Below are 18,526 nucleotides of genomic sequence, written 5' to 3'. Positions count from 1 at the left end.
CCAGGCGGGAGCGGCCAGATGACCCGTGTCCCTGAACGTACTTTCTACGCAGCGCTCCCTCAATGTCAAGTGGCATCGTTACAGTTCCCATTTAGCTAATCATGTCTTCTCTCTAACTTCTCTCTCCCATTCCCTCCCTCTTTTTGTGTTTCCGTACTTGCGGTCTGTCTGTCCGTCTCTCCGAGCAGGTGGAAAAACCTAGCGTTCAGAGTTCCAAACCAAAAAAGACCTCAGCGAGCCATAAGCCCCCGAGGAAGGCCAAAGACAAGCAGGTGGTGTCGGGCCGGGCCTCCAAGAAAAAGAGCGCAGAGGGCCCCAGCGCCACCCAACCCGACGACAAGGAGCAAAGTAAAGAGATGAACAATAAACTGGCTGAGGCTAAAGAGTAAATTTCACTGCACTTTCCTTTTATTCTTCTCCCCCCCCCCCCTTTTTTTTTAAACCAACCAACCAACAAAAAAGGCCACAAAATTGCTTAGAGGCTTCTCCTCTGCCTTGGTCCTGAGTGTTCCAGGAGCTCTTGGGTTTGGTTTCATAGACGGAGCGCATGCCTCGTCCTCCAAATCTAGACTGGCCGGGCTAAGTGCGGCACGGGCGTCCATGCCGCGGGGGCCCCCCGGAACACCAGGAACCCCGGGAAGCGTTGTTCACTGGTTGTGCCTCCCACAGCAGGTGGGACTGCTCGCTGGCTGGTGAGGGAGGCAGGTGGGCCTTAGTGCAGAGGCGCTTCCTCGCGGCCGGAAGAGTCCCAGTGGCACCTGGGCATGCCCGTAGGGGGCCCTCCTCTTCTCCCCCCACCCAGGTCTGTGTCAGTGATCCATTCTGAACCTTAGGTAAATGCGTTCTTTTCCAAAATTCAAAGGGTTATCACGAGCTAGAGAAGCTCGCCTTCGGGGCTTCGGTGATTGACAACATTTGTGGAAATATCAAGAAAGCAAAAAACCTTGGCCTTAATGTCCATAAAGTGAATTGTGTCTGTTAAGTTTAAGTGATTTTTTTTTTCTAGGCTTTTCTGTTAGAAACGTGGGACTGCGTTTAGTTTCCTGTCAGTGGGCTTTACGTTGTACTCTAAGTCCTAGATATGCCCCTGGTGACTAAAGGCAGGCCAGGGTGAGAAGGTTAGGTGTTTGAAGTACGTTTTAGATATAATGGGAAGATGAAAACAACGAGGAGATTGTTCTCTGTTTACCCTCAGCCCATCCAGTGCTACCAATTTTGCAGAGCAACTGGTTACAAATGACTGAGGCAGAGAAAGTTCAGGGGGTAGGGGTAGTGTATTTAGAATGTGGCTTCCTTGCTTCTGAGAAACACAAGGTGGGAAGTAGACGTAGTAACAAGTGTGGCGATGTTCACTCTCCCTCCCTGAGCTGTGTTTGCTCTGTTCCTTGGAGAGGACAGAGGATTCTGGGCTTCAGGTTAGTGGAGGAGTCTGTGGCTTAGCTAAAGATTAGGAGAGTTCCCTACTAAGTGATTAGCAAGAATTTTTGACCTCACTGATGAATATGAAGCAGCTCTTCCTGTATCGTGTTTCGCGTGTCTGTGTGGCCAGCACCCCCTGGGGTGGCAAGTGGCACCTTAGTTGTGCTAGCGTTGTGTTGTAGGCATTAGTCAGAGAGTTGTAAAAAGACCCCTAGTGCTCACAAGGGAACCCAAAATACCTACCAGAAAAATTGCATTTGCAAACCTTGTGACATGTCCATTGCTCGGTATGCTTTGTTACTCCTGTGCTTTAAGTCCTTACCGTTGCCAACACCGTGACGTGGCTGGGCTGTCGTCCAGTGCCACGCCTCTGCTGTGGAAGGACATTGGTGGTGAGCAGGGTCCCAGAGCTCCTCACCGCAGCAATCCCTTTCAGTCCTCGTGGTGTGGAGGACGCAGGGCCTCCACCAGGCATCTCCTGTTCTGACCATTCAAGCAGCAAAGTCTCTGTTTACACCATTCTGTTGGTCACCTTGGGCTGATTGAGAAGTCTTTTGCAGATTCATTGAGTGTGTGCTTTGTGGGCCACATCTGTTAAGAGAACAAGACTCCTGGAAATGAGGTGCTCAGCCAGGCCCACTGTCATCTTCCTTTCTATCTCAGGGTGTGGAACTGAGATGAAGCTTCACAGCAGTTGGAAAATATTAGGGATTTTCAGTGTTTGTGCATCATGAATTTTGATGCCTGTCTGGAAATGACCAGAGCAGATCTGAGTACTGATCCTAGCTATTTGCTAGCTAACCTTAACATTAACCAGAGAGCTCTGTCAACATGATCTTAACTTTACCCAGATAATTTGCCAATGTATGTTCATTCCCTCAAGGTGTGGCGTTAGTCAGGCATGTTCATGTTAGCCACAATCTGGATTTCTCCGTAGAACAGTCATATGTGCTTTGCAGATCAAGTAAATCAAACCTTCCGATGCCCAGAGGAATAGTGGTTCCACCTTTGAGTACTGATTGCCTGTGTGCCAGACGCCGTGCTAGACATGCTGGGTACTATACATAAATCTGTCCCCACAGCAGCACAACCAGAAGAATACATACGACTTGATCTCTGTGTCTGAGTCAAGTCTGTTTGCCCAAATTGTAGCTTCCCACCTCCTTGCAGCCCCAGGCACTGAATTTCCAACCCTGGTCCCCTTGCAGCTTCAGATGTGACCTAATGTCTTTCCAACCCTTCAGGCTCCCCGTCTTTTTAACTCCCGCAACTGAGAAAACTCTGATTTGTAGTCCACTTTGACTCTTGAATGTGTCACTTCATGGCAAGAAACTTCTGTTTACAAATAAAACTCAGCCAGTCTCATTCTGTATCCCAAACATACTGATCGAAACTGATTCTGGTTTCACAAAATAGTGTTTCGGTTTTGCCTTTCTGAAGATGACCAAGCTTCCAATGCCTGTCTGTCCCTTTCCGTAATCTCCCTACCGATTCCTGAGCTCCCCTGGCAAGAGAGCGAGGCCTGAAGCTTTCCTATTGTCTGCTTCGCTTGCCTGCAAAAATAATCCCTAAGGCTGTGTGTTGGCTCCCCCAAGTGTTTCGTTATCTGCTGGTGCTTCCAACCGGTCCGTTCTACCTTTGCCTCTCCAAGGCAGACAGGAAGTGTCTAATTACGATTTTGTGGCCTGGATTTTGTTGCATACCACAGATTGTCTATGTAATGTGTAGCGCACACCTCTCTTGGTGCTAATTCATTCCTGCTGTTAGTAAGAAAATGACGACAAATATTCATGTATAGCCAATTGATTGTGACGTGCTTGTGGTCTGTGCTTGCTCAGAAACAAACAAACAAACAAACAAACAAACAGTTTTTTTTCCAATTATAAATAAATGCTAAAGACGAACACCACTTTCTTGATCTTATTTCCTTGGTAAGGCCCAGCTGAGTAGGTGAAGGAATCAACCTTTGCCATTTGAGCCACTCTCCACGAGATGAGCTGTACCCTACAGTTTTTCTGGGGTTCTCCATAATGCAGCTTGACTCTTTTAGATTGCCTCTCAGATACTAATTGCAAGCAGTCAGAGCTAAGTGTTGGGAAAGGCGAAGATGGACCGAGAGACCCACTGGCCAACAAGGTAGTGTAACGTTTTGATCCCATGTTGCTGGGGATGAGTGACTGCCTGCGCCCAGCACTGCGTCGCCACGCTGGGAGGCCGGGCCCTCATTCTCCACCCCCTTCCCCGTCAACCTGCGGGACTGCGGGTTTCCTCTGATCACTGTGAAGTTTCCACCCTCCAGGGGCTGGCTCACTGTGTGGGTTATGGGGGCAACTGTCTTGTGTGTGGCTAACACCGGGGAGTGGAAACAGCCAGAAGGAAAGTCCAAGTAGGTAACAACAGACCAGGTAGCTGGTTGCTCATATGAGGGACAGGTTTCTTCCTACCAGGCATGGGGAATCAGAAGGCTTCACTGGGGAGGGAACCTTGGAGGATGGGTGGTTTGTGGGTGTGCAGGGCACATGGGGCAGCCCTACAGGCAGGAGAGCAGATGTGGGAGGGGGCCTCAGAGCTAGGGCCAGGTTTGACCACTTGGATATCCTTCTACTAAAGTGGGAGACAACAGGTTATGTACTTGCGGTATGGGACCCCTCTTCCTCTTACTAACATATGTTGATTGAATACCTAATGTGTGCTGGGCACCAGGGAACCAGGATGATTGAGAACCCACCTCTGGTCACTGTGGGGCATGAAGGAGGAGCCTGTTCTAGCTGGTTCCATGGATCAGGGACAACTTCAGTGGATGAGCAGGTGGTGACCAGGTGAACAGAGTCTGGGGTGGCCAAGGCGTGCCAGACAAAAGGAGCTGGAAGAGCATATGTGTGGAGGGGCCCAACACCAGGTGAGCTCAGGTGCTGGGGGAGCAGCTCACTCAGGGAGGGTCGAGGCAAGGGCCAGAAAGTGCAGAGACCGTCAGAGAGAGTGGCACGTGAATGGGCGTTTACTAACGGGGATCTCCATTCCATACATGCAGACCGCACGCCCCCCCACCTTTGCATGCTCTCCGCCATCATGCTTCCTGCCCTTACCCACAGAGCGGACAACAACCACGGGTCCTCTCTTGCTTTAGGCTAGGAGCTCTGGGCTGGGACTTTTATTCTATTACCGGCCCCCAATTTCTGGGTTTTGGGGAGAAGCCATGGTGGGAATCAATCAAGGGTCGTATATTTGAAAACCCACAATATATTTGTTTTCCAGATGAACAGGAAGCATTCCACCCACCTGCTTCTGTACAAGGCAGAGAACACAAAATTGTATTTAATAAATAAAACATACATAAAGGTACATTATTCAGGTCTTTTGTGATCAGTTAAGAGTTGTTTTGGTCAAAACCAGGGATCGAGAGAGGTAGAAAGACAGGAGAAAAACAAGAGGTAGAAATAGAGACAGAGAGGGGGAAAGACCCACAGAAAGACACACATCTGAGGACACTGATAATAAGCTGAGAGAAGGTGAGATGTACTCAGAATCAGGGAGGGGGCATGGACCCAGCAGCAGAGGAGGCAGGAAGCTGGAGAGGCTTCATCTCTGTGCCCCGGGATCAAGGCTTCACCCAGAGCCTCAGCCTCTCCGAGTGCCCCAAGCCCGGGAGGCAAATCTATAACCCATTACTGGTGTCACCTCTCCAAACAGCTAACCAAATTAAAACCAGCCCTCTAGTTTTAAAATAGGTCATTATTACTAAGTTAGTTATAAGTATATTGTAATTCTTCCTTACAGTTTGTGTGTTCTTAGGAAATCCTTCCCTCAGTTTTTGTTTGTTTTGGTTTGGTTTTTTGCACTAGGGTTTAAAACTGTATAACCTGCTTCTCCTAGATCTGGGGAGCGTCAAGGCCCACTTCACAAAGGTTAGCAACTCCCTTAATGTGTCAACGTGGTTTCAAGATCCTTTTCCTGCTAAAATGTCTCAAAGCAGTTGACATTTTCAGGACCACAGATACAAGTTTCTTTCAGCTCATAGCCTGTGGACCATCCACGGTTACAGCAGGACCCTACCCCAGCTCCACCTGAGGCCCCAGAGAGGAGAGACCACTGTTTCAAAGGGATGGAACCTTTCTTAGGCTCCACTTTTACAGAGGCAGGCACATAGCCCAAACCTCCTCCATCCCACTGCCATTTGATGCCCAGATCCTCAGAATACCTAGACCATCCCAGAATACCTATAATAGTAGAACCAGCATCATTACACACCTTATTATGTGAACAGGTTCACATGGGCAGTGCAGTTAGGCATTAACAAGGTTCTCGGATGGCATCATTGCCAGCTGTGTAACCCTGTGTCCTTCCCTAAGTACTGTCAGCCCTGGTGTTCTCCTCTGAAAATGGGGACACTGACCCCGCCTCAGAGGTGAGGACTGCGGGTAGAAAGACATGATATCTATAGGGAACCCACGACAAACACTAGATGAAGATCATTTCAGGCCCTCCTCCTTCTTTTTACAGTCCTCAACAGGTCCGAGTTCACTGTCTCTGACGGAGAGTTAGCTTTAGGTAATCTCAGATAATCCCGGAGGCTGACTGAGGCACACACTCCACTGGAGAAGAAGGCTTTCAAAGAATTCTAGCTACTGAATCACCTTGTGTCCATGGACCTATCAATTACATTTTAACAATTTACATTTATTTATTGACTGCCCACAAAGCATTTCTCTCTGTGCCATTCTAGTAACCCCTCCTAGTGTGGACAAGGAGGGGAAGCTCAGAGAGGAGGGGCATCTGCGTGGAGCCTGAGTCTTCTGCTCCTCGGCCTGCACTGCTTCCCTCCCTCACCTGAGGGAGGCTGGGGCTGGCCTGAAGTCCCAGCCTTCAGACATCAGAATCATCAGCCTTCAGACAAGTTGGATTCTTTTTTTTTTTTTTTTTAATTTATTTATTTATGATAGTCACAGAGAGAGAGAGAGAGGCAGAGACACAGGTGGAGGGAGAAGCAGGCTCCATGCACCGGGAGCCTGACGTGGGATTCGATCCCGGGTCTCCAGGATCGCGCCCTGGGCCAAAGGCAGGTGCCAAACCGCTGCGCCACCCAGGGATCCCGACAAGTTGGATTCTTAACTAAAGCTGCACCCACACCCCACAGGGCCTTGGTCTAGTCAGGACACTGCAAACCCTCCAGTAGGCTTACCTAAGATCTTCTTTAAATCTTGGGACCCCGATGCAAATGGGGAGAGTTAAGAATTCCATCAGGTCTCTACACACAACTGACTCAAACATCCTGCCTGAGCCGACCAACTGTCTCAGCCAGATATACAGGTTTTCTCCTTTGGCTACTAAATTAACTGGTCAGGTAACTAGAACACATGGTTATTGGACACAGAATGATCTAACAAATTTTTCATTCATAAGAAATCTACTTGGTACTGGAGATACCGAGAGAAAACTGACGTCCATTTCCTGAGGCATTGGATCAGAGACCACCATTTTGTGCTGCTTCCTTCAAACAGTAGAACCGAGCTTACCTCTTTGTCCTTTGTCCTCATACAAATGGTCCTCAATTGCTTGTTGACTTGACATTGTCTGTGACGATCTCAACTCAGACATCTTATCCGGGGCCAAGGGAGCTTCAGATGCTGGGGTAAATAAATTCTTGCCGCTGCTGCTGGTTTAAGCTGCCAGAGGGATCTTTAGAACATGCAAATCTGACCATGTCACACTCTGCCTTCAACCACCCATGGGCTCCTTGCGGCCCGCAGAAGTTTACTGTCCCCTCAGTGCGCCATGCTGCTTCTCACCTCCATGCCTTCCCCCACGCCGCCCCGCCTGCTCCGATTGCCCTCCTCCTGCTTCTCCACCTGGCTAACTCATCCTTCGGGACTCCGCTCAGGAGACAGCTCCAGGAAGCCTTTCCCGCACCTCCCAGGCTGGGTAAGATGCTCCCTGTGTGTGTCTTCATCACAGAACTCACCACATAAACTTCCACCTGCTCGTGTGTGTGTATGTGTGTGTGTGTGTGTGTTCCCCACCCTCCCTCCAACTAGACTGTGCTCCCCCAGGGCCAGAACCAGCTCCTTCTGCTCACGTTTGTAGCCCTAGCTGCTGGCCCGATGCCTACCTCAGAGAATGTCTTCTAAATTGTTTGTTGAATGAATAATGAGTGAGTGAGTGAATGATGAGATGCACCATCTGCCTCCATATTCATCACGGCGCCTCCACAAGGCTTTATTCTACCTAATAACTGCCTCTGCTCACACTAAAGAGGTGGTTTCAAGAGAGGTCACGGCATAGATCACAGAGCAGTCAATGGCTGGTTTTACAATGGCCAGCCTGCCTCTGTTCTTTATGCAGCCACTTTTTCTAACTAGGCCTGACTTCAAAAAAAGCAAAGACTCTTGGTTACAAGGTAATCTTAAAAGGTTGGTTAATCCCACCCCCTGCCCGGTGTAGATCTCCTAACTTCATGATGGCAGAGAGGCATCCCCCTGGGGAGGTCTCTTAGAAAGGAGGCCTGGGAATTTGAGCCAACAGGCCTGGTTTTAAATCCAAGCTCTACTATTTACTAGCTGTGTGACCTTGGCTGAGTCTCTTAATCTCTTTGAGCCCCAAAGAGATAGCAGTAATACAAGTATCTATCACTGTCCAAATCTGTTTGGTTCCCAAACCCAAAAAGTAGGAGTTAGGTCAGCAAAGGTCATAGTATTATTTGAAGCTTTTGATTCCAGACTTTAGCAGGTAGGAAGAGTTCTAACAGCTAGCAATACCTGCGTCTGATCCGCAGGACTATCTGTTATGAGGGCCCAGTGAGGGCAAAAGCCCACTGTCAACTACAAAGTGGAATATCCTTGCCATAGTAGTTCATTTCCTGGATGGTTTTGCTGACTCCGGGTCCCAACAGCATGGTGGCTGGAGCCACATGTGGTAAATCCACTCACCCTGTCACACAACAGCCTGAGATAGAGCCCACCTAGGGGTTGGTCCTTGCTACCCTCCTACCCCCAGCCCTTTCCCGGCCTGCCCTCTCCGTGCACACCCTGTAATCACTCGGTTCAGATTCCGTTTCTGCAATTACACATTCATTTTAATTGAGCCCCTCTGGACACATGAAACCAATTTTGATTAATTGCTCAAGATCTCATCCTTTGCGTTAGATGGAGTGGGAAGAAAAGACAAAAATTGATTTGCAAGTTCCCGGGAGCACAGAGCTAGAAGAACTGAGCCTCTACTGCCTGGTTGCCTTAGTTCAGCACTTTACATTTTGAAAAGGGTCATTAGCAGGATTATCAGATTCTTGGCAGCCCATTGAGATAGGCAGTTCTGCCTTTGACTTTGCCTTCTTGGCGTTAAACCAACTGCGGATGCGTTTTGTTTTTTTTTGTTTTGTTTTGTTTTGTTTTAATTTTGTTTTTGTTTTTGTTTTTTTATGATAGTCACACAGAGAGAAAGAGAGGGGGGAAGAGACATAGGCAGAGGGAGAAGCAGGCTCCATGCACCGGGAGCCCGACGTGGGATTCGATCCCGGGTCTCCAGGATCGCGCCCTGGGCCAAAGGCAGGCGCCAAACCGCTGCGCCACCCAGAAATCCCTGAGGATGCATTTTGAAATTCTTATTATACAACTGGGAATCTGTTTAGTTTTTCTTAGGTTATATCTAGAAAAGATGGTTTAACAGCAACAACACAGGGCAGAAAACCTAGTCATCTAGCATGCCCCATGCGACCATCTCCCTGGGCTTCACAACAACGCATCAGCCTGCAGGGAACCTAGAGTGATGGTGAGAACTCTGAGCTAGGAATCTGCCCGGGTCCGCGGTTCCACGCTGGTAAGATGCGGAGTTGGCACAGCCTCCAGGAAGGACAAGAACGTTTATTTGGCCTTCACACCCTTGCCCTCATTGAATCCTCACATAAAGGCTAAAGAGTTTGGAAATCTTTACAGATAAAGAAATCAAGACTTAGTGATTAAATGACAGAGTCACACAACTTGTAAGTGGTGGGCCAGGATTGGAAGCCAAGTTTGGGTTACTAAAACCCACTCTTTGTCCAGCTCTTGGGACTATCTCTAGGATTTCAGTTGTGAAGATGTGTGTCATCGGCTTCTTTGTCCTGTCCTGTCCCTGCTCCAAATCCTTCAAGGACTCTGGGTGCTCTCATCATCCATAGAAAATGAGTCAGATGAAGGAAGGTCACAGATGCTGTTTGATCAGCACAGTCACTACCCCTACCCACTCTCTGCATGGTGAGCCCCCACCCCCATCCAGAATTAAGCCTTGTGGTGGCAGCATTATTCCTACCTGTGGTCCTAGCTGTTCCCTCTGTGCTGATGTGCCACATCTGGGTGGACTCTGTGGGGCTCTAAGCTGGTAGGCGGATTGACAGCCATACAGGTAGGGCCTACAGGTATGGATGTAGATGGGTACTCTTAGGCCAAGGTGCTGCTGCTTTCTGGGACTATCTTCTTTTTTTTTTTTCTTAAGATTTTATTTATTTATTCACAAGAGACACAGAAAGAGAGGCAGAGACACAGGCAGAGGGAGAAGAAATAGGCTCCCTGCAGGAGCCTAATGTGGGACTGGATCCTGAGACTCCAGGATAATGACCTGAACCAAAGGCAGACACTCAACCGCTGAGGCACCCAGGTGTCCCCTGGGACTATCTTCTTTACAGGGTCTGCTGAATACCAGGTGGTAAGCCTGGGGGAGTCTTTGTTAGTGGATGCTGGAGGGGCTTGAGGTGAAGGGGGCCTGGGGGCCTAGCCCCCAGAGAAGCAACTCTCTCAGGAGGTGCAGTTGGGAGCTTAGGCTGGGGACCTGCAGAGGTCAGTGGCTCCAGCCTCCTGCACCAGGCCTGTTCAGACCTCTGTGGAGGAATGTGGAATCTCTCTAGTTGGTGTCCCATCCCTCAGGGATATTGTCGTAGAGAGGAAAGAGCTTGATTCAAGTCTGTCCTCCTGGGTAAAAGTCTCAACGTCGCCACAGACTCACTCTGTGACCTTAGGCAACCCCTTCCCCTTTCTGAACCTCGTTTCCACCCACAGCTGGAAAATGAGGGATGCCGGGGCCACCCACACACACACCTCCCACCTGCCTGGCCCACAGGGCTGCTGTGAGAATACAATGTGCCACCTTGTATGGCAAACCCTGTAGAAAACCATAAAGAAAAGTTACCGTTTGGAAAGACAGAAAGGTGTGAATGTGGTTAAAAATAGGACATGATTTGTGTCAGGGAAACGTGACTGTTAGAATTTGATCTTGCGTGAGTTACCTTTACAATGTCTCACTCCTACCAGGTGCCTGCCCCTTGCCTGAGCTCTGCTTCTCCACTCTATTGGGTGGCTTGGCGCCTAGTGGGCATTTACTAAATGTTGATGGAAGGAAGGTGAGAAGGAAGACGGGGAGGGGAGAAAGGGAGGAGAGGGAAGGAAAGAGGCGACGATCACCATGGTCTCACCCCAATCTGGAGGGGCAGCTAAGAACAGTGGGGCGACATATCTGCTGGGGCTGTGGCGAGCGGGGAGGGCTCCGTGGGAACACGGAGAAGGAGGACTGACCCCTTGGTGGTGGAGGGTTTCACTGCGGAGAAGGAGGACTGACCCCTTGGTGGTGGAGGGTTTCACTGCGGAAGTGGCTCTGTATCTGAATCCCTACCCGCTGGGGAGGAGAGGAGGTTGCAGGCAGCTTGGGGGGGGCATGGCAGGCATGGTGCGGGCAGCAGCTGAGAGAAACAAAGCAGCCAAGAGCTAAGTGGATGGAGTTACAGACTCCAGGGCCCAGGCCGTGTGTCCTGCTTAGAGACCACACCTGCAATGTCCCTTCCAATTTTAGGGGTCACACTTCCCAAGGGAGAGGGAAGATGTCATAAGGAGAGCAGTGCAGATGGGGAGGACTCTGGAAAGCAAATATCTGAACTGTTGTAAAGAGTGTGCTGCCCAGAAAACCCAGGAAGAAGGACACAACTGCTGCTCCCTTCGGATATCTGTGAGGCTGTCCGGGGACAGGCAGTGTGGCATCCTCCGAAAGGATGGCACCAGAGCACAGGATCGGGCCCGGGGCAGAGCACAGAAGCAGGTTTCTGCTCAGGGTCTAAACACTAGGCCACCAAACCAAATAGCAGGCTGCATCCCTAGGTGTGTGCCCACCTTGGGGCGGCATGGCAGGGACATAGGAGCAGAAGTTCAGGGGACCTGATGATCCAGTCTGTCCTTCCGGCTCTGGATGCCTTTCATCTGGCTCCATTGGTGTTATGCTTTCATAGGGCAGAGAGAGAGGACTTCTCTAGCAAAGTGACATCTCTGTCCCAGAAGGGACCTTGGGCCTCTCTTGTTGAAGAGACATACTGATGAAGGCTTTGGGCTAGGGCTGATGAGGGTGCCGATACACTGGTAGCTCTACAGTGGGTGTGATGTGTGCGTACAGGTCTGTCCCGTGCTGCTCACAGGGGGCTCCTTAAGGGCTCCACTGTCATTTACTCCTGTGGCCCCGCACAGGGCCTAGCCAACTTTGTCCAATGAATGGATAAAAGAAAACAAAATAAAACAGAATGAAGAGGAAAAGCTACACACAAATCTGTGGGTGCCACTATGAGCCAGACCCCAGATACTGGCAATAAAAGATGAACAAAGCAGCGCATGGAGTGCACCAGCAGAAGAGACAGGTCATTACCAAACACCATAGTAATTGCTAAAACAGAGGCCACCGTGGAGTCTGTGGGGGAGAGAGGCAGGAGTGGGAGTTCTTGTCTTGAGAATGCCTTGTCTCCTGCAGATTCTTTAGAGAAGGTTTCTTAGGCACCTCCCCTCTGGTAGCTGCACTTCGTAAACCGTCTTGGAAGCTTTGTTTATGTCTGGGAAATGTGGGCTCCTGCATGAGACCCATGGGGGCAGACAGAGGAGAGCAAAGCCATCAGATTGCCTTGTCCACTGTCTCCCCAGCCTTTGCCAGAGCCCCTGAGGTGCAGTCAGCCTGGGCCGTGCCTCAGCCCCTCCTCCCCACTTTGCTTCAAGTGAGTTGGCTCCATCCCCTCTACCCATCCACTAAGATGTTGAGAGGCCCGTGTTTTAGTCTTGGATCTGCTATGCATTGGCTGTGTGGCTAGAGGAGAGGCACTTGCCCACTCTGAGCCAGTTCCCCATCTGCAGGGTAACACAACTGGACTAACTCAGTCCCTCTTTGGAGTTAACATCTACTAAACATCACCCATATTCCAGAGATCACGTCATGAGTATTCACATATACTAATCCTCCTAAAAGGATGAACATTGTAATCCCCATTTTATAGATTATGGGTGCTGAGGTATAGAGACTGGCAGGCCCATGACATCCCTTGGGCTAGGAATGTGTTGGATCAGCATTCAAACCCAGTTCTGGCTCCAGCCCAGCTAGACACTTTCTCCTCCATCAGGCTGCTCTTTACATTAGAAGACGTGATCTATGTGAAAGCGCCTGGCACTGGTTACTGCTCAGGAAACAGGAGTTTCTTTCTTCCCCAGGGCTTTCCCAAGCTGTGGAGGCAGAGGATTCATGGACAGGGTCCACAGGTCCCTGATTTCTGAACAGTGCCCTCCTATAGGAGCACTGTCCTAGCTCTGGACTGCTTTGATGGTGCATCAGGAGATAGTCTAGTGAGGGGAAAAAGAGAAAAGAACCACATGGGTGGATGATGGAATTAGAATTGTGTGCAAGGGCGGAACCAGCAGGAGGGAAAGAAGCCCTTTTTCCAGATAATCTCCAGCAGGGCTCGATAATCCTGTTTCCAGACTCTGATAAAGGCCAGTGTGTGTGTGTATCCAGGAGGCATTGCCTGTCTCCATGGTAACAGGAGAAAGGGCAGAAAATTAAGTTCCCAAGACTTAGAATGTCTCATGTAACCTTGGAACATTAAATTTTGCAAAGAAGACGGAGCCTGGCACAGAAAGGCTCTCATTTATTCATTCATTCGACAAGTATTCAGTTGGGGCCTTCCCTGTGGTTTTAGGTACCAACAATACAGTGATATGCAAAGTCAGCATGGTCCTGCCCTCTGAATGCTTCAATCCAGCAGGGAAAACATTAATCCAGAAGAATGCAAATTATGAGCTGTGTTAAGGGGTAGGGGAGTACTGAGGACTACGTGAGCCTATAGCAGGTGACCTGGTCACATCGGTGGGGTCAGGGAAGGCTTTCCTGGCAAAGTGCTCCAGTGAGCTGAGAGATGGGAGATGAGTACACATTAACCAGGGCAAGGGGGAGCAAGAGAATGTTCTGGGAGGAGACAGCAGCACATGCAAAGCCAGAATGGAAAGCAGCAGGGCACACAGAGCCAGGAAGGCAGTGGGAGCAGGTTGGCCAGCGAGGTGGGGCCGTGTAACAGGTTTCACTCTTTATTCTGAGTGCAAGGAGAGCCATAAAGCATTGTAAGCAGGGAATGGGGTTGCTTTTTGGAAAGGCCATTCTGCATGAAGAATGGACTGGAGGAGCAAGAGAAGCTACCAGCTAGGGAGCTGTGACAGCAGTCCACGGAGATGATGGCACAGCTTGCACGGCGGGGTGGGGGGAGGGAAGGAAGGAGGGAAAGAAGGAGGACTATTGAGAGATAAATGTTAAGAGCTGGAACAGATGGCTCCTGGTTGATTGGGTGATGGTTTTAAGAAAAAGGTAGACATCAAAGATGACTCTGGGGTTCTGGCTCAGGCCGTGGGAGAGATGATGAAGCAGGTCTCAGCACTAATTTGTAAATCCTTGCATTTGATTTTCTTTGTTGCCGGTGCTGTGCTGGGCACTGGGGCTGCGGCCGGTGGGGGATGAGCTCACAGTCAACTGCAGGGAGGACTGATGTTGATGGGAGGGAGGGATGTGTGAACCTGGGAGAGACTGTAAGGTGGTACATGAGGGAAGTCTCCATTGGGGAGATGCCACCAGGACCTTGCAAGGAGGGTCTGAGCCTAGCTGCCAGGACAGATAGGCAAAATGGGTGACAGGGGGCAGTCCAGGAGGCAGAGACAAACCAACAAAGCACTGAGAGTGATAAAAATTATTAAAAAAAAAAAAAAAAAAAGCACTGAGAGTGTGTAAAACAGCATGGACTGGCCAGAGGGCAGTGCAAGGGGGGTGAGTGTGCAGGGCTGGGCCCCCCTCTTCCTGCCTTCATCCATGGCTGCTGTGAAAGTTGGGTGAGCTACAGTAAGGAGTACGTGAGCATCTAGGAAGCTGTTGTTACTGCACTTGATGGGAATGGACTTAACCGTGTGATGCACCAAAGCACTCTACAAATGTCAAGAGTTGTGATTTCACAGCCCTGCCCAATGGAATCAACTGATCCTCTGTCATAGTGGTTCCTGATGTTTGTATCGTTCTCCCCATTTTACAGGCGGGGGAAACGGAGGTCTATAGTAGTTGAGTAATTACCCAAGATCTTGCAGGTAATGAGCAGCACAGAGGCCAAGATAAACCCAACAGGCTGTTCTAGTTGATGAGAGTATGCAGGCTGTGGGGAAGAGGGGGCCCGTGGCATGTGCTGTCCTGAGAAGGTCTGCAGCTGGCTCAGGGCTCCAGATTGGGTTGTGGGGGTTAGGCCATGCCCTAGGACAGCTGGCCCGTGGGCTGAGCAGGGCTGAATGCAGCCCATCTCGACTCAACAACTGGCTTCCACCCGGAGGGCTCAGCTTCATCTCACAAGGCACAGTGTGTGTGGCTTCCGTCAGTCTTACTGGGAATGGTGGGGCGTTTTTACAGATGGGGAGACTTGCAGGACACTGTGGAACCAAGTGATGACCAATCTGTGTCAGTGTGAGTTTTATGTCACCCTTGAGGGTGGTTCTGTTCATAGGAAAACCAACTGAGGCCACTTTGGTTTTATTTTTTAATTATTATTATTTTTTAAGATTTTTATTTTTGGGTAATCTCTACACCCAATGTGGGGCTCGAACTCAAAAGCCCAAGATCGAGAGTTGCACGCTCCACTGACTGAGCCAGCCAGGTTTCCCAAGGCCGCTTTGGTTTTAAAAATTAATGCTTAATTTATAAAAGTAGCATTTTAAAAACCTAGTAAAATTCAACAATCTCTTTTGAGGGGGATTACATAACCTAATTAATTCAGCTCCCCTAAATAATTTAAATTAAATTGCAAATAATTTAAAATAAACTAAGCCTCAAAATAGAACTATTGGTTTATCATAAAAGTTACATTGTTGTTTTCAAAATGTATAAAATTGTCCTGTATCTTTCAACTTAAAACCACAAATCTAAATTAATTATTCCATTACATATTTTATACTGGAATCAATCAGATACTTTTTTAAAAAAAGATTTTATTTATTTATTCATGAGAGACAGAGAGAGAAAGAGAGAGAGGCAGAGACACAGGCAGAGGGAGAAGCAGGCTCCATGCAGGAAGCCTGACGTGGGACTAGATCAGGTCTCTGGGATCAGGCCCTGGGCTGAAGGCAGCACTAAACCGCTGAGCCACCAGGGCTGCCCTGATCAGATACTTTTTTAACATCACAAATATTTTCAAAATAAATCTACATATATTTTTCCTTAATACCAAAAAAGGGCCATATGGTAGCTTTGATTTTATTTATCCTTTCTAATCTTCATTCTAAACCTCCCCATGAGTAAGGACACTGACTAACGAAACAGGTTCACTAGTCAAAGTAATCTAGGATCCTATATTCGAGCAAATTTGGGGTTAACTCACAGGGGGCCGAGAGGCTCATTTGGCAGAACGTGTGGAATGGCTGGGAGCCAACGCCTCAAATACCCAGGGAAATGCATTTTGCCCAGGCTGTGGGGCCAGCTCCCTGTCCCATCCCCATGCCAGCCAGGACACTGAGTCCGTGTCCTGCCAGTGAGGTAGGTTTTGCAGGGCAAGGCCCCAAGATCAAGTTAAGCTCTGCCACCTTTTGTGCCTCCTATCTCAGCTCTGTCACCCCCAGGTTCACTACCTGATGGGATTCATCTAATTGATTTCCTACCTGATTCTATTCTGAATTGGGTGTTTTATATTTCCTCTCTGGCCAGCCTCCAAGTATTAGGTGTATGACGATGCCATCCGTGGATTCTGCATACTTCTCGCGGCCTTGCCTGGCTCTCTCTGCAAACAATAAGGTCCCACTGATGGCAGCCAGCTGTGTGCATCTGTGCACAGAGCAACTGTGCTCTGTGTCATGTGAGCCAGGGAGCCACCCTGGTCCCTGTGTGTCCACTGTGAGGCTCAGAGACACCCAGAGGGATTGGCAAAGCCTGCCCATGCCACTGTGTACTCTGCTGAGAGATGTAGGCTCCCGAGATAGCTCAAGATGCCAAACACAGTAAAAAGCTTCTGGATCGAGATGACATGTCAGAATAAAAAGAGTCCAAATATGTGTAACTTTACTTCTAAGTCAATAGAAAAATAATTGTAATATTGTATAGAAATGTCATGGTACTAGGTGCTTACGTATATGATCTCTTACATAAGTTTCTTTTTAAAAAAAAAGATTTTGTTTATTTATTCATGAGAGACACAGAGAGAGAGAGAGAGGCAGAGACATATGCAGAGGGAGAAGCAGGCTCCATGCAGGGAGCCCGACGCGGGACTCGATCCTGGGTCTCCAGGATCACACCCTGGGCTGAAGGCAGTGCTAAACCACTGAGCCACCGGGCTGCCCTCTTACATAAATTTCTGAGTAAATATCATCCAATGAGATAGATGACAAACTTGAGGCCAAGAGAGAGGAAGCCATAATGAACTATGAAATTCTTAGCAAGTAGGGGTCTTACTGACCAGCTTTGATAAGCAGGTAAGACACAGTCCTAAAAGCTAATAGGAACTGTTAAAATGCTGAAGTGGTTTTCAGCTTAGAGACTCAACTGGCCACAAAGTGTAAAAGAGTAATAATAGCTCCCCTGTACTGAGCAGCTACTGTGTGCCAGGCACGACACGGGACAGAGCGCAAGCTCCGGGAGTGGAAAGACCCAAACTCTAGAATCTGTTCAGGTCCCTCCCTTTCCATATCACTTGCTCTCTCGGGACCTCAGTTTTTTATCTGACTAATAAGGGTAATAAAATCCTCCTGCATGCTTCATGGGGTTGCTGGGGTGCTGAAATGAACTAGGAAAAGAAGTGATTTGGAAAGTGGAATGTGCTAGAGCTGCGTGAGGGTCTGTGACACTGGCTGAGTGGCTGCTCTTGAGTAGCAAATTTCAGCCTGGCCTGCAAGGAAGGAGTGTGCATTCTAAACTAGACTGGGGGCTCTGAGCGTGGCAAGGTTTACCCTTGGTATCAATGATGTCCCCTGCTCTCCACCAAGCAGAGGGGCCAAGGGCTGAGGCAAGCATCTGCAGTGAATCCTGGTGACAGGCTTGGGCTCGGCCACAGGGAAATGAGCCCCAGAGCCTTGGAGTAAATGAAGGCAACAGCCCAGGGACAGTAGAGGGAGCCAGAAGTGGGGACAGAGCAAGGGGAGCCGGGCCTCTTCGCTGCCTGAATGGCGGAGTCCCAGCCATCACCTGCCAAAGGTGAGGCCAATGGCAGCGGCGCAGGCAACAGTGTGGTGCATTGTAGACAGAGAATTTAAATGCAGTAATAAAACCAATGAAAAGCCAGTCTGCTTTTTACTATCACCTTGTGTAGGCTATTCTAAACAGTGTTAATGTTAAAATACTTTTCCCTTTGCAGGGACAGGGGTCAGAGGGACATTCCCCTGCCCTCTCTCGTCCCTCTCCACAGCCGGCCCTTACAAGGGATGTGGGGAGGGGTAGGAGCCTCAGCAGGCCCTGAGAAGGAGGCAAGTGCCCCGGCCTGTAGGGCCGTCTGAGTGGATAGCTAAGATGGGCTTGCAGGAGGGCCCAGTTATCACGGAGGAAGGAGAGCAGATTCGGTGGAGTATGGGGTGGACGGGCTGCTGGGATGGCCACAGGAGGACTCTGAGTCCTGCTACAATACTGCCCTCGTCACCTGGGTGCCACCCGCTGTGCCACGCACAGGTTATAATCAATTGGCAAGCACATCGAATGACTGATTCCAGAGCCTGCCCCTCACCCCACCCCACGTTCTGTACTAAGAACATGCAAAGTAGATTCTCCTCTTGGCTCTCCGGCAAGAGCTACCCTGCCCAGGCTCCACTAGGCCAAGACTTCTCAGGCAATCTGTGCTCTGCCCAAT

The 18,526-nt window shown here is 49.4% G+C and overlaps 1 protein-coding gene across 2 annotated transcripts in view; it reads left to right on the top strand.

The window, feature by feature from the left end:
- The window catches only part of MAP6 (microtubule associated protein 6), a 68,494-nt gene that overhangs the window by 48,780 nt on the left and 1,188 nt on the right, over positions 1-18,526 (top strand). Inside the window, exon 3 of one of the 2 annotated variants that reach the window (XM_072725947.1) lies at positions 189-385. In XM_072725947.1, the coding sequence (XP_072582048.1) occupies positions 189-385 (197 nt within the window). Of the gene's footprint in view, positions 1-188; positions 3,324-18,526 lie in introns of those variants that run through there. The other variant, XM_072725948.1, reaches the window with a different exon arrangement.

Source organism: Vulpes vulpes, chromosome 11, assembly GCF_048418805.1.
Source record: "Vulpes vulpes isolate BD-2025 chromosome 11, VulVul3, whole genome shotgun sequence".
NCBI lineage: Eukaryota > Metazoa > Chordata > Mammalia > Carnivora > Canidae > Vulpes > Vulpes vulpes.
The sequence above is the reverse complement of the archived record's forward strand: the minus strand, read 5'-3'. Positions and strand labels throughout refer to the sequence as shown.